The sequence below is a fragment of the Lycorma delicatula genome, chromosome 8, assembly GCF_047948215.1.
Source record: "Lycorma delicatula isolate Av1 chromosome 8, ASM4794821v1, whole genome shotgun sequence".
NCBI classification, from domain to species: Eukaryota; Metazoa; Arthropoda; class Insecta; order Hemiptera; family Fulgoridae; genus Lycorma; species Lycorma delicatula.
Window position 1 is genome coordinate 125655179 of NC_134462.1, and position 14972 is coordinate 125670150.

The 14972-nt window shown below is 32.8% G+C and overlaps 1 protein-coding gene across 1 annotated transcript in view; it reads right to left on the bottom strand.

Moving 5' to 3' along the window:
- SLO2 (slowpoke 2) overlaps positions 1-14972 on the bottom strand; it is a 139837-nt gene that overhangs the window by 26797 nt on the left and 98068 nt on the right. Inside the window, exons 19-20 of the mRNA XM_075372738.1 lie at positions 7731-7936; positions 6442-6790 (exon numbers count right to left, since the gene is read on the bottom strand). Coding sequence (XP_075228853.1) covers positions 6442-6790; positions 7731-7936 — 555 coding nt within the window. The remainder of the gene's footprint in view (positions 1-6441; positions 6791-7730; positions 7937-14972) is intronic.

The following is a 14972-nucleotide window of genomic DNA, read 5'->3' on the forward strand; positions in this document are numbered from 1 at the left end:
AGCAGCCCTTTTCGGGCTACTGACTAGCTTCAGGTAGCGATGTTGCCTTCCTACCAATACTGCTGCAGCAGCTCAGACGACTTTTACTGCAAGCAGCAACCGTCCACGATACTGACGATCGATCTACTGCATCGTGTCACCATCGAAGTGGGCAAGCAGGAAATCCAAGCTCCAATGAAGTTGTGTACTCATGAAAGCCGCGATAGCTTTGGGCGAAGATCATTAGATCGAATAAAACTTCCGTGGCTAGAACAGATGATACTCAGCTCGATGTAGAAGCAGCTTGGCTTCCAGTAAAGAAATCACAGCAGAGAAACGATAGATGAGCCAACCGGGTTCTTCAATCAGCTAGACTCAGACATCCCTAGAATCGACGTTGAAGAAGCAGAATGACTCGAGAAAGCGGCCATTGATTCTGCTGCCAACTTCAGCTTTGGAGGAGCTGAGCTGCTACCATTTTCAAGCAAATTCCAACATAGACATCAAGCTAGATCTGTTACTGAATTTAATTCCTGCCTTACCATGGGCGAGGTGTAATCAGAGCCCTTTGCGGTGACATGAAAGCGCAAATGGCTGAAAGAGCAACAAGCCGTGCTGGATTATAGTTGTGGCTGCCTCCATCTGGGCAGAGAAATCCGCAAAAGCGTTTTTGGTACGACCAACCCAAACCAGTAAATAAGGACTGGGAGCCGTGCGAAGACCAAACTTTCTTCCTCAGAATGGACAACAAGGCTTTCAGATAGCTAAGGCAGGCCACCGGGCAGAAAAAGAATATGCTTGCAGAGTCTTAGAGTCTCCTACGCTAAGTTTCCGTAGCACTTTCCTGGCCAGGAGAATGAACTACCAGACCTGCTGTCAAGAGAACCGGCTGAAGAAGAAAATACTACAACTGTGCAAGAGTATGAGGCTACAGTCGGATGAACGCGGTCAAGAGTGAAGTAGTTACACCTCAACTGCAATTAGTCGTAGTTCTCTTTCAACAGATGTTGGAGGCACAAGAAGCCGATCCAGAGTTCCAACGATTACACCAGAATCCAAATTCGGCCTGGGGCACTCACTTCAGAGTGAATGAAGATGGCATTGTATGGACAGCAGGACGTAGCACAAGGGCAGGATCCCGATCGATGGGAGTGTACGTCCCATCCGGCAACTGCCCCAACTGTCATACGACAGACAATACCACAACGCTCCAGAATCCATCACCCCGGAGCAGAAGAGACCTTGCAGGCGACCGCCAATACTACGCAGGGCCTTACGAAGGACGTTCGGTGCCTGAGCGGCAGCGCCGCTCAGGCACCCGCTACAATCGAGGCTAAAGCCTTGACCAGGTAATCAGCGGGAGGCCTACAGTTCCTACTAGTGATGACTGTCCTGTTTTCCCGCTGGGTAGAAGTGAGGCATGTTCCTCAAGCTGACTCGGACACAACCTTCAGCTGCTTAAAAGAAGTGTTTGTCGCTGGATAACGGGACTGCGCTCACACACCAGAACTGGATAAAGTTATGCCACCAACAGCACATTCCCAACTGGAACACACGGAATTCTATCCATCGGCAAATCCCACGGAGCGTCTTAACGAGGAGGTTAAGAAAGAATAGCCCTCGAGCAGGATATCCAACTGTTCATTGGGAGACAGTTAAAGAGACCCGGGGACTGGCAGCACCTGAAAGAATAGCAATCGCCTCAACCCATTCAGGAAAGAGAAAAGGCAGCATCATACCAGGAGGTCTAATGTCGAAAGAAGTTCATGGACGACCGAGTAGGACAATCTACATCTAAGGTGAATGACCAAGTATTTGTTAGAAAGCCTGCTGGCCCTACCCATTGGTAGCAGGATTCGAGGATCCATGGGAAGGACCCCTATACTTTCCTTCAACGTGTAGGGCAAGTAAATGAAATCTATCGGAAGCCCGTTGATCTCGTCTCCAGGCTCAAACCTGCACACCTTACCCTTAGAACTTAACTACAGCGAGATCTATCAGATCAGGATCCGTATGCGCCTGTCTAGACGGGGGAGAGTTGTTGCCACATACATGCTGATATATCGGTAGTTACAGTTAACCTACGCGCCTACATGAACGCTCCTCCCACTAAGCCAACTGACGCGCAACATTCCTACCACAGCGGCGATGCGGTCACAAAAGACAGAGCCGAACGGCACAGAGAGATTACTCCGTCACGTTATCTTCCCGCCCTAGCTTGCCGGGCTTCAAGTTCTCTGGTCGGCGGGAATACCAACAGGTCCACCCCCAAGGGAGAGAGCCGGCCAAGCGTAGGACGGCTCGGGGAGATCCAGCACCGATGGAAGACGACTGACGCCAACCCGATAATGCGGCGCTCGAAGCCATTGGAATAATCCTTCAAACTTTATTACTTTATCAACTCACTCATTCTAATAATTCTAACATCTACACAAAGAAATATCCTTTCTCTCATTTCAAGTATATTCGATCCATTGGCAATTTATTCAATATTAATTTATTTTTATTCGATATTTATTAGCAATAGAGTTTCGGAAATACAACATAATACCGAAAATGCTATTTGACATTTCATTAAGTCTGACGTACTGTCGGTAAGCTGACGCACTGTCTAAGGGTTATCCTCCAAGCAAATTAATTGATATGTCATTCTGGTGGCATGGTCCGGGCTTTCATGATCTTCTTCCTATTGGGCAATTGCGATTCGAATTCAGAATGCTTTCTTATTAGCAATAGAGTTTCGGAAATACAACATAATACCGAAAATGCTATTTGACATTTCATTAAGTCTGACGTACTGTCGGTAAGCTGACGCACTGTCTAAGGGTTATCCTCCAAGCAAATTAATTGATATGTCATTCTGGTGGCATGGTCCGGGCTTTCATGATCTTCTTCCTATTGGCCAATTGCGATTCGAATTCAGAATGCTTAGTAGAAAAACGCAAATCTATGTTATTGTACTACCACAAAACTAATCATTACGGCTGAACATTTACTGTTTCATGTTTGAAACATAAATGTTTCATGTTTCGGCATGTAAATGACACATCATTTACAGAAGTAAATGATGCTGTATTGGATACTAAATGCCAAAAGAACTATTTCATCAATCGTTATTTCATCAATCGTTAATAAATATTTGACTTGTTTCAAGTTTAGTGCAAGAACCTGCTCAACAACTTTCTAACTACCATGTTTTAGAGTAGTTTCTTCATGACCAAGCCATGGCGGGCAGCGATCTAAGGCTTTCACTAAAGCTTATATTGCACTGCTTATATGTCTTGAAACTAAGTCAATACATCTAGAACTAGTTTTTGACTTATCTATACAGTCATTCATAAAGATTCATATCTCGTAGAGGTATTCCGAATCAAATTTTTTCTGACAATAGTACTAACTTTCGCTCTGCTAAAAATGTACTAAACAAGATTTTAGTTAGTCATTCATTCCTCCTGCCATTTCCTCATTTTGGTGGTTTGTGGGAAAGTGCAATGCAATTAAAAGTGTCAAACATCACGTTATCACTTTAAGAATTATATACAATTTCAACGCAGATTGAAGCTTACCTTAATTCCCATCCCTTATTCTCTGTTTCTACACACCATAGAAATCCTGAGACTAACTCCAGAACATTTTCTCATTGGGTCTCCACTTACATCCCTGCCTGAGCCCAACTATCAGAAAATTCAAGTCAGTCATTTAGGACACTGGCAACTTTTACAAAAATTTATTCAGTCTATTTGGAAGTGTTGGTGACTATCTGCATTATTTGCAGCAACAAAATAAATGGCAGTTTCCCCAACAAAATTTTGCTGTTGGTGATTTGGTTTTGATCACCAATGAACATTCCACTCCACTGCAATGGAAGCACGGCATTGTCACTCAAGTTTATCCTGATTCTGATAATCTTGTGAGAGTGACTGATATACTAAAAAACATCTACTAAAAAAGACATACATTAAAGGTCTAAGCAGATTGGCCTGCTTAGAAAAAGTAGCACATCACATGAAACAGCACTTCCGTGGGAAGGCTGGTGTTGCCTAACCTATAATCACCACAAGGTGAATTAATGTGAATTAATAGGTTAGAGTGCTAGAGGAAGAGAAAAAAAAGAATAAAAGCAAGATAGATCATGAATAAGAAAAGGAAAAAGAAAGAATTAGGAAAGGCAAATGAGTAGAAAGACAGCAGGAAGATAAAAACTAATACCACATGGCCCGTAGGAATACACACGGAAAACACACAAAACATGAGAACGTACATACAAACAACCAGCACACCTTACTACACAAACCAAACACAATAAATTCATGGAGAACTAAATTAAAATCATTTAAAATCAAAACTCCAGCAGCATGACGAGTAGTACTTCTGCTCTCTAGCACTTCCTAACCTCCAATCCAATAATAATATAATAATGATAATAATATTATAAATGAAAAATTAAATTTTGAAGCTAGTGAATAGTTTAAACAAATGATAAAATTTATTTATTATAAAAATTGTAGCAGTATAAAATTATCAATTTTTAATTTTTCGTCATTTAAAATTACTATTTATTTATTCACTAGATGATGAAACATACTTCTTTTCTATTTTAATTTTAAACATAAAAAGCTTTTTATTTGAAATATGTGATAAATAGTGATCACTTCAAAGGTGCTTATATACATAAAACAACAAATATTAAAAGCAGTAAGTGCCAGATTTTTTATTACTGAAATAATATGTATCTGTTCAAAATTCACTGAAAATAACTCACATTATCAATTTATTTTTGATTATCATTTTAAATATATATAAGATAATATTAATATTATACTACAAGTAGAATTATTTCAAATTGTATTTTTTGTGTTATGAAAGAATTTTATTTTTTTTTCGTTTTTGAGAATGAAAGTATATTATACACAGAGAAGGAATGATTTTATTCAATTTTTTTTGTTTTCTACTAACGTTAAAAACATAATCAATGATTATTCTGAATTTATGTAATAAGAGAAAACAAAAAGTTAACTATGGACAAATTTAATAACTGTTAGGCAAAATAAACATCATAATACAGTTCATAAAGCACACAAAGCGCACTAGAAATAAATAAAATTTGATACAAAACACTTAAAATAGAAATAAATAAAATTTGATACAAAACACTTAAAATTTACTAATTATGAGCATCTTGGTGAATAAAACATCATGTAATACAAATAAAGCCAGAAAAAAGCTGAAATGTGAAGAACATTTATTTTTAATTAGTTTACAAATTAAGAGATTTATTTACATGCTACATTTATTAAATTTTTTTTTATTTTTTATTTTTTTTACTTGGAAAAATACTTTCAATTTAGTATAAAAAAAATTATGAAGTAAACATGGATATACAGAAAGGACATCCCAGTAAAAGATGGAAAGGACACTAAAAGATAATTAAAACAAAAAGAAGGTAAAAAAATAAAATTACAACTTTACTAGGAGAAAAAAAATTTAAATACTTAATGTGTTTCCAATTAAATCAACATTTATTTTTATGTTTTCTGGGAAAATAATGTGTGTTTTCACCTTAAGAAAATTTTCTTAGGAAGTAAAGCATCAGAAATTAGAAAATTAGGTTATGCAATAACTGAACTAGGGATATTAATTGGTTTGATATGAAGATTATTTATGAAGAGTAGCGTATTGTCATTACTGTTTAATATTGTAAAAGGCAAAATAAAGAATGAGTTAAAAATCATAATATTTGGAAGTAATGGAGGGTTTCTAGTAGTTAGGAAATGAGATGTATAAATACGATAATAGGAAATGAGCTTAGGATAAATAGATAAAATAAGGAGATAAAGAAGTCATTTTGATGAAAATGTAATTTCAATATAAATGTGTAGTGCAGATACATAGACTGCTGTTAAGAGAGGAATATTTGATTCAACCACAGGAGGAAAGGTTCGTCAAGAGGTATGATAAAAGGTATAGAGTGGATTATAAAAACAATGAATGAAGCTGGGTGAAAACTATGTGAGAGAAGAATGGACAGTACATTGTAGTGGTTTAGGCATGTTAAGAGAATGAATGAAAGCAGAGCAGCGAGAAGAATAGAATGGAAAATGACTGTGAAAGGCTGAAAGACAAGATCCCTTTCAGCCTATTGGTTAGGTAAGATGAAGATAGTTGCGGTGGAGAGAAGGGAAGGAGAAAGGGTTTTTTGAATAGTGGGTAAATTAGCACAAGAATTGATCCTAGATTCATCACCCAACCCATTATGATGATACTCATTAGATACAATGTTTAAAAGATAATTATATCTTTTAAATAGAATTTGTCTGATTGAGAGGTTGTTAACATCTATTTCATGAAAATAAAATATTTCTAATAAATCTCTTCACTTAAGTTTTATAATTAAATCAGGTAAATATGTTTTGTGAAAAAAACATGCAAATTTCTATGAAAATAAATATTTATTAAATTTACCGGGAAATGGCCAATTCCAATTTCTTCAAGACTGCTTTTTCTAGTAGCTTGAGTTAAACCCTGTCTTAATGAATTTGATCTTCTAAGTAGAATATCATCTACAACTCTTAATGAATTTGAACGACCTCTAAAAGTACCAGCAACTGTAGGACTGTCAGGTAATGATAATGAATTAGCTTTTGTTGTAACAAGTGGTGGTGGCCTAGGTGGAGGAAATATCAAACCTGATCCACGTCGTGAACCACCACCCATGATATTTTGAGAGCAGAAACTAATGTTTGATTTACGACGACTGTTGTGCCTTTCAAATGTTTTCTGTGCTGAGAAAGGACTCGGTCTGACCAGGTATCTGAAATATAGAAGAAACATACATTATAATAATTAATGAAATTAATAATTTAACAAAAGTTAAATAAAAAAAGAAAAAAAAAGGACTTACCAATTTTATGATTTGAGTTCTTGGGGCAAAAATTCCATTCAGCCAAAGATTTTGACAATTGTACGGTTTGAGAACTTTTTTCACCTAAGTACTAGGTTTTGAATGAATAAAATAAAAGTACTTAATCTGGGTTGTATTTATTAGGGTTATAAAAATGAAAGGAACTTTTTTTAAGAAGCATTCTTGTGTTACGTTTTACGAATATGACTATGTATCTGCAAGTTCATGATCAAGGATTCTAATTGATAGATAAAAAGTTATGTAGTGGATCATTTTTGGATGCAGATTGTAGTAGTGGTATACTCTATGTATGTTATTAAACTAAAGTATCTGGTCTGTTTGCACATGAGTACTTAACAAAGTACTCATACAAAAAGTACCCAATAACAAAAATGGATATAGGGATACATATGTATAAATATATGCAAATGTGATTCTAATGAAAAATTTACTAGCATCATTGCTGTGTGGTCTGAAGATATCTATGATGCCAGGATTTGGAGACTTTGCCCAATAATTCTACAGTTTGATAGGGTGGCTTATTGGCTCTAATACATTCAGATATTTTATTGTTATGTTTTGCGATGTATACCATAATATTACTTTGTTTTATGTACATTTACATGTATAATAATAATGTTTTTATATTATATTTTGTTGCCTATCACGAGGTAATAATTGTTAACCAAAGTTAACTATGAACATACGACTCAAAAACTTTATATAAATTGGTAATTTATGCTTAATAAGATGAAATTTTTGTGATAAGAGATTTATAACTGGTAATTGTTATCTATTAAGCCTATATTTGTGATGCATTTAACATAAAAATTCTAAAACTATTACTTACATGATATCACCTTCTTCAAGTTTGAGATCACAGCTTGGATTAATTATAACGTAAGACAATGATGATCGTTTTTCACTAACATCATCATAATCTATGCTAGGAAGATTAAGACTTTCCATTCTTGATCTAACTAAATTTGCAATTTCTGCTCTTTCAATCATTTCTGCATGATTATCACGAGCCTCATCACCAATATTTATTGAATACTGAAAAAAAGAGAGTTGTAATAAAATAAGTAATTGTTAACATGTTGTACAACAATAGACATAAGAAATGTGACTGTACTATTATTTTTTCTCATATCTTAATAGAAAATATCAATTTCAGCAAGAAAGATCTTGTTTGCTTCTTTTTTTTTTTAAAGTTTTAACAGAAACAAAAAAATAAAAAAATAGAAAAAAAGAGAATATAAAAAATATTCACAAGCAATGGCATACATGGAAAAAATCAAACAGCAGATTTTACCAGAAAAAAATTTAAAGGCAAAAATTTTAAAGAAAAGATTAAAATAATAAATAATTTTATAGAACCAGTACAGCATTTATCTGATTGATTTCCTAGGTTCAAAAAAGATATCATTATAAATTGCAATATACTGTGAAATGCTTAGACAAGTAACTTTTATACAGTATTACCTCAGGGCTGAGATTGACGAATTGTACAGTTCATATTTTAAATAGCTTCATATTTTAAATGGAAATTTTAAATCATCATAAAAAGAGTCTGATCTCAATTTCAGATGGCATTTAATTTTAATTGTGATAGGGAAAGGGAAAAATGAAAAATAATTTTATTGTTACACATCCTAGTGGTATTCTATTATACAACACTGAAATACAAAAAAAAAACACTAGAATCCAGGCTACAGAGCAGTGAGGTATGTGTGCATGGTCATCAGTTCAATGGTTGATGTGTCTATCCAATGATGCCTAGTTTATATCCAGATTATGCAGCACTGGACAGGTTTCAGTGAGCCATGAATAATGAAGTCAGAGACCAAATACCTTTTCTATAAGCACATATAACAACTGGTGGATCCAGTTGAGTAAAAATATATATAATACAATTAATATGATCATATGATCATAAGCCTGGTTTATAGCCTATAAGGAGTAATAAAACACTGTATTGCTATAAGGAGGAAAAAAACTATTGAACTGCATACACTTCACAAGTACAGAATGATGCAGAGAAAAGGGAAATTTTGAATCTGATGTTGGCAGTTCTGTAGGTGTATCATAAGTGGGAGAAAAATGTTAAATGTAAAGCAATAACAGACATTTAATTGTGATGAAGCAGTGGAATGGGATAGATCATGTGGTTGCCAATAACTTAAAATTTTAACTTTATAAGATTCATTGTCCGAGAACTGAAACCTAAAAATTGTGTATTGCATCTGGCACTTTTGTGAGAACTGTTGTCTAAAATCAATGAGAATGCTAACTTTACTGAAAATCTTTGGATGTCAGATGAAATCCATTTTCACTTAAGTGGACATGTGAATAAGCAGAACTTCCATTACTGAGCACAAACAAACCCTGCTCAGCTTCACCAGCATCCGTTATACAGTGCTAAACTTACTATATGGTGTGTAGTTATATGGTTTATAGTTGGTTGTGGAGTGGTCGGCTCTTACTTCTTTCAAGATGAAGAGGACCTTACTATCACTGACATCTCATTATGTCGACATGCTAGAGACAGTTTCTGCTTCTAGCCTCCATTCTCTTCCAAAACTTGACCTTCAGCAAACCTATTTTCAAAAGGACAGAGCCACCTCACATCCTGCCTGACAGTCTATGGCAGCAATGAGGCATTTGTTTGGGGATCACAATTTCAAGGACTTCTAACATCACTTGGCTGCCAGACCTTTCAAAGTTTGAATTCTTTTTATGGGGACATCTGACAGTGTTGTGTACCAGACTAGATGAGGAAATCACCAACATCCCAAACAACACATTACGCCATGCTATGCAAAATTTTCAGAATCAGCTTACTAAATGTATACGCAAAAATGGACAAAAAAAATTAAGATAAATACTTTATCAAAATGACATTTACAACAATTATTAAGCTGTTGTCCAACACATGCATACTGTTAATACAGAAATATCAGAAAAGAATCAAAAGTTTAAAGTCACACAGTAAATACAAAAAAAAGTTAAATATAAATGCTCAGCAGGGCTGGTCTAATAAGTGGTAATAAGCGGTAAAATTATATAACAAATCAGTTGTTTAATAGCTGATTTTCAAAGTCAAAGGTTCTGACTTACTTTTATACAGATTTGAATACTGAACAATGGATAAGGGAGTACTTTGGAGGTTGGGGTTCAATTAACCACATATCTCAGAAATGGTCGGTCAGCCAGTGAAACTTGTACTCCTTACCTTTTAATTAAAGAAAAAAATAAAACAAAATGGTGAATGGATGAAGTTTCAACGTCTAACCAATTCATGACCAATGGTTATAACAGTCATTTATAACAGTTATTATTATATTTAATGAATACTTATGAACATTACTTATCAAACTTCCTGTCACTCTTCCTAGTATTTTACTTTGGACTTTCTTCGTCTCTTTGCACTTTTCCTTTTTATTGATTTCAATAATCTCTTCCAGTGAAACTTGTACTCCTTACCTTTTTGTGGCATTTCATCACAATTCAACTGTATATTTTACACTCCTGTTCAAAATATCTCCATTATTTGGAATGATTTTTCTTGTTTCGGTTAGGTCAGAATATACAAAAAAAATTATACAGCTCTGAATATCAAAGTATAATATAGCTAATTATCACTGTTCAAAAAATCTTTTCCTTAAGATATGCTGTAGTAGGAAAATTTTAATGTGTTTAGGAAAAATAATTTATCAAAACCTTTTAGTAGAGTATATCAATATATTAGTATGTATGTACAATAAAACTGACAGTTTCAATAAATCACTAAAGAAAGAAAAAAGTTTAAAAAGCAATTAGTGCAAGTGAATGAAATAAAACAATTTTAATAACTAAAACATACCGAGAAAAGTATAACATACAAACTAAATACAAAAAAACATACTACAATTAAAAATGATTATTGACTTCAGAGTATATTGTATTAATTACTATGGAAACAGAATCCTAATAACAAACACTACATTACATTTAATATCATTGTTGGTATAAAATTACGTATGTACAATTTAGGAAAAGTAAATGTTTGTCAAAAAGCAGACATTACTACACTAAGTCAGTGTATTATACAACAGTTTATGATATTTGACTCATTAACTCTCCACCAAATTATCTTGGAAAATAAAAGTCTTACTTTATCCTGATGCTGATAAGTATATAAAGATCACATGTACTTATATAAAAAATTATACTCTCATTTAATTATTTATAAGTGAAGTATCTAAATAGAAGATCCCGTAAACATGCAGAAATACAGAATAAAAAGTAATATATATTGATAAATAAATAAATAAATAGAAAAGGTGTAGCAATAGTTAGATACATGTTAAAGTATAAATTGTAAATAATATGTTACAACAAAAACTCACCATTGAAGCAGAATCACGATTACATGAGTTGATACAGTTAGTTGGGACAGGCCTGTAAGACATATCACCTTCTGGCTCCTACCATATTTCATTTCATGTCAGAGTTCAATCAGAATCAGGCAGGCACATGCAAAAATGCATAGAGACAGAAGAAGAAATGAGAGGCATATCTAGAGCTAGCATTCAAGTCATAACCACTAACAGTTGTAAAGATTAAGTGGTCAATAGTTTTTTAGTAGTTATATAACAAGCAATACAAACAATAAAAAGTGCTAAGAATTACTATTTTCCTTTTAATATCAGAAAAACATTTATCCTACTTTTGATACACATTTTTTAAAACAAAATTTTGTGTTTATGATTTTAAGGTAAGAGGATTGATGAACAAAATTCTTGTCCATATAATAGGTGTTTGTTGGAATAATGTAATTATTAAAAATGGATTAAATTGGATAAACCTCTTTTAATAAGTGGGATGAAAATACAAGTACACTTTTTAAAACAACACCCTAAAAAGAAAAAATATTTTTTAATTTTTATTAGAATTTCTACTTTTTAAAGGTTGGACAAAATGAAAAAAATATCAAACTTATTAATTCTTAAAAAATAAAAAATGTAAGGTTTATAATTAAATTTATTTTTCTGTGAAATTTTTATCAGTATTGACCACATATTTAAAAAAAAAAATTGGTTTACATTTTTCATTCATTTTATCTTTATTGTAAAACGACGACTTTTAAGCCATTTGTAAGAAAACTAAGTTTTATAAAAACCTTTTAAGAAACCTTTGTCAAAACAAAAATTCAGAAAAACAAAATAGACTGTAAGCAAGCATGAAATATGAAATGAAAGTACATATAATCTTTTTGGCACCACAATAATAAAAATCCAATACTAAGTAAATGACATGTTTTTGATCAATCATACATATGGATCAAACTGAGAAATGTTTTTGAAGTAAGACGTGCTTCCACATTAAATGACCTGAAAGTGGAAGGATGAGAGCAGAAGTGCAAGATGGAACAGAAAGCTAATAGTTAAGAGACAACTGGGATAAAGGAAAAAATAAATAAAATTAATCTTGAAAACACAGATTAAACAAAATTCAAAACTATTATTTTCTTTAACAGTTTGTATTGCTATCAATAGTGCGTTAGTTATGTAATATTTAAATACATAATAAATATCAAACAGCTATAAACAAAAATTACAGAAGTTACCACTAACAACCGTATTAATACAGCAATTAAATATTAATAATAATAAGCATGCCCTGTAAGATTAGAAAAAAGAAATTACAGTATTTTTATTAAGAATTCTAACAGAAGAAAATTACAAAGCATACATTATATATACATACATACAACATAATTTATGTTGTTTTCATAATAAATATTTGACAAAATAATTTATTTTAATGGTTCAATTGTCCTTGTTTAAATGTGATATATGAGAACGTATATATATATATATATATAAAACGTTCTCCCAGGACTTTTATAACCTATTCTACTCATGAAAATAATGGAAAAAGTTCATATAAACCATGTTAACGTTTTGAATGTAATGTAATATAATAAATGTATGTATTAAGTGGTGGGGAGACTCTCCCTCTCATTGTGTCGCTACCCTGGTGAAATTAAATTTTCAGGGTTGAAGGAGCAGAATTAGTGATTTCTTATAGCTTTTTACCTGAAAAATAAAATAAAATACGTCCCAGAACTGTATCTGTAGTAATTTTTGAAAAATCTGGAGTAAAAATTGTAAAAAACCCTGCTTTTTATTATTGATGTACGATACAATGGGCAATTTATATCATTCTGCAAATATATCAGGTACTGTAAAATGTACTGTCATTATCAAAGATTTTCTGTGAATTTTAATTTGAATGTGATCAGATTCTGCAGTTACTACAGTAGAATATGAAATTCATTTTCCAAATCACAGGATTCCAGATCCCAAAACAATTAATGTGACCCTTCATGTCTTTGAAAGCAGATTGGAATTTCACATTAGATGGTTTGGAGGACACTTAAGCAAAACATGTTTTATCCTTATCATAAACAACCAATTCAATATCTATACCCAGGAGACGGTCTATTTGCAACTGATGGAATACAAATTGATACATCAATGTTTGGTGTGGTCTTCTTCACAATCATCCGTTTCGATCTTGCATATTAGCTGGCTGCTTAAATGTCACAGCTGCTTGAAGATGTACCTTTAGCACTGAGACGCAAAGTATACTTCAGTGCGCCTTCCAACTTATCTTGTGCTGTTTCCACTGACTTAAATCAACCATGGAGGTACACATTCCTGGCCACCAAGATCGCCTGATCTCACACTTAAATTTTTACATCTGGGGATGGATGAAAAAAAAACATTTTATACAAAACAAAAATACATTCTCTTGAGGAATTAATTGTCTGCATTATGGATCTTCAGCTGAGCAACTTGAGGTCAGCCCTGAAGAACTAAATTGAATAACAAAAGAAAACAGAATGTATCAAGAAATGTGTTGAGAATGGGCAGGATCATTTTTGAAAATTTATTATAAACCAGTACATATAATGCAATTTGGTCTAGTGTACTGATTCTAGATAAAATTCAAATCATCTTATTTAGAATTATATTTTTAAAAGTTTTATACCCCAATGTATAAAGGGTTTTTTACCCAATGTATCAGTTTTCACCACAGATTTCTCAAAAACTACACTGCAGATATGATTGAGGGACCTATTTTATTCAATTTTTCAAAAACCAAAAGAAATCACCAATTCTGCCTCTTAATTAATGTCCTAAAAATTTCATTATGATCTAATTTCATCGGAGTAGCAGAAATCTGAGTGATATCTTTCACTAGCCATAACTCGCAAGGAAAGCATTTTAGGACAAATGTTTATATGAAAGTCCCAGGAGAACTTTGTGATAACCTGTATATATTTATTTTTTTTACTAATTCTTGTATTTACCAGTCTTAAGAAGCTTATTTTACAAATTACTTCTTATTCAGAAGTTTACAAATTACTTCTTATTCAGAAGAAAAAAAACAAGAAGTCATAGTTGTTATCAGATGTTACTGTTAACATAGAATCTTCTAACCTGATGTAGACAAACTTCTTACTGGTAAGTATACAGCTTAGTTAAAGTCAGTGCATGTAAGGTATTGACATAATATGTACCTGTGTCAATAACAGTTGCATTTAGTGTGGGGTATCATTTCTGCTGCATGTATTCTGTTGTATCCTTTTCAATATGATAATTAAAAGAATTTTGCTGTAATTCTAAAGCAACTTAATTGTTGCTTATTTTAATTGTTATGAACTCATTTTAATTGTTATCGATTAAAATGGAGTTCTCTATCAAACAGGGCAATGTTAAAATATCAAATCTCAAAACCATATGATAAGATGTTAGAAGGGTAGATAAATAATGTAATGTTAAGTCAACAACAACAGACATGATTATTTATTACTGCAGAATAATAATTATTAAAGGAAGAAACATTTGTTTAAAAGAAATATTTCTGAACCATAATAGGACACTTGATCAACAGTTATTTGACTGATTGATACTTCATCTAGGCACTTTATCAACAATTTTGTGAAAATGATTTTAAGTTATAAAGATAATAATAATAATTATAAGATTATTTGGTTATATGATCACTGAAGTAAAAATAATGGAAAAAATGATTCTAT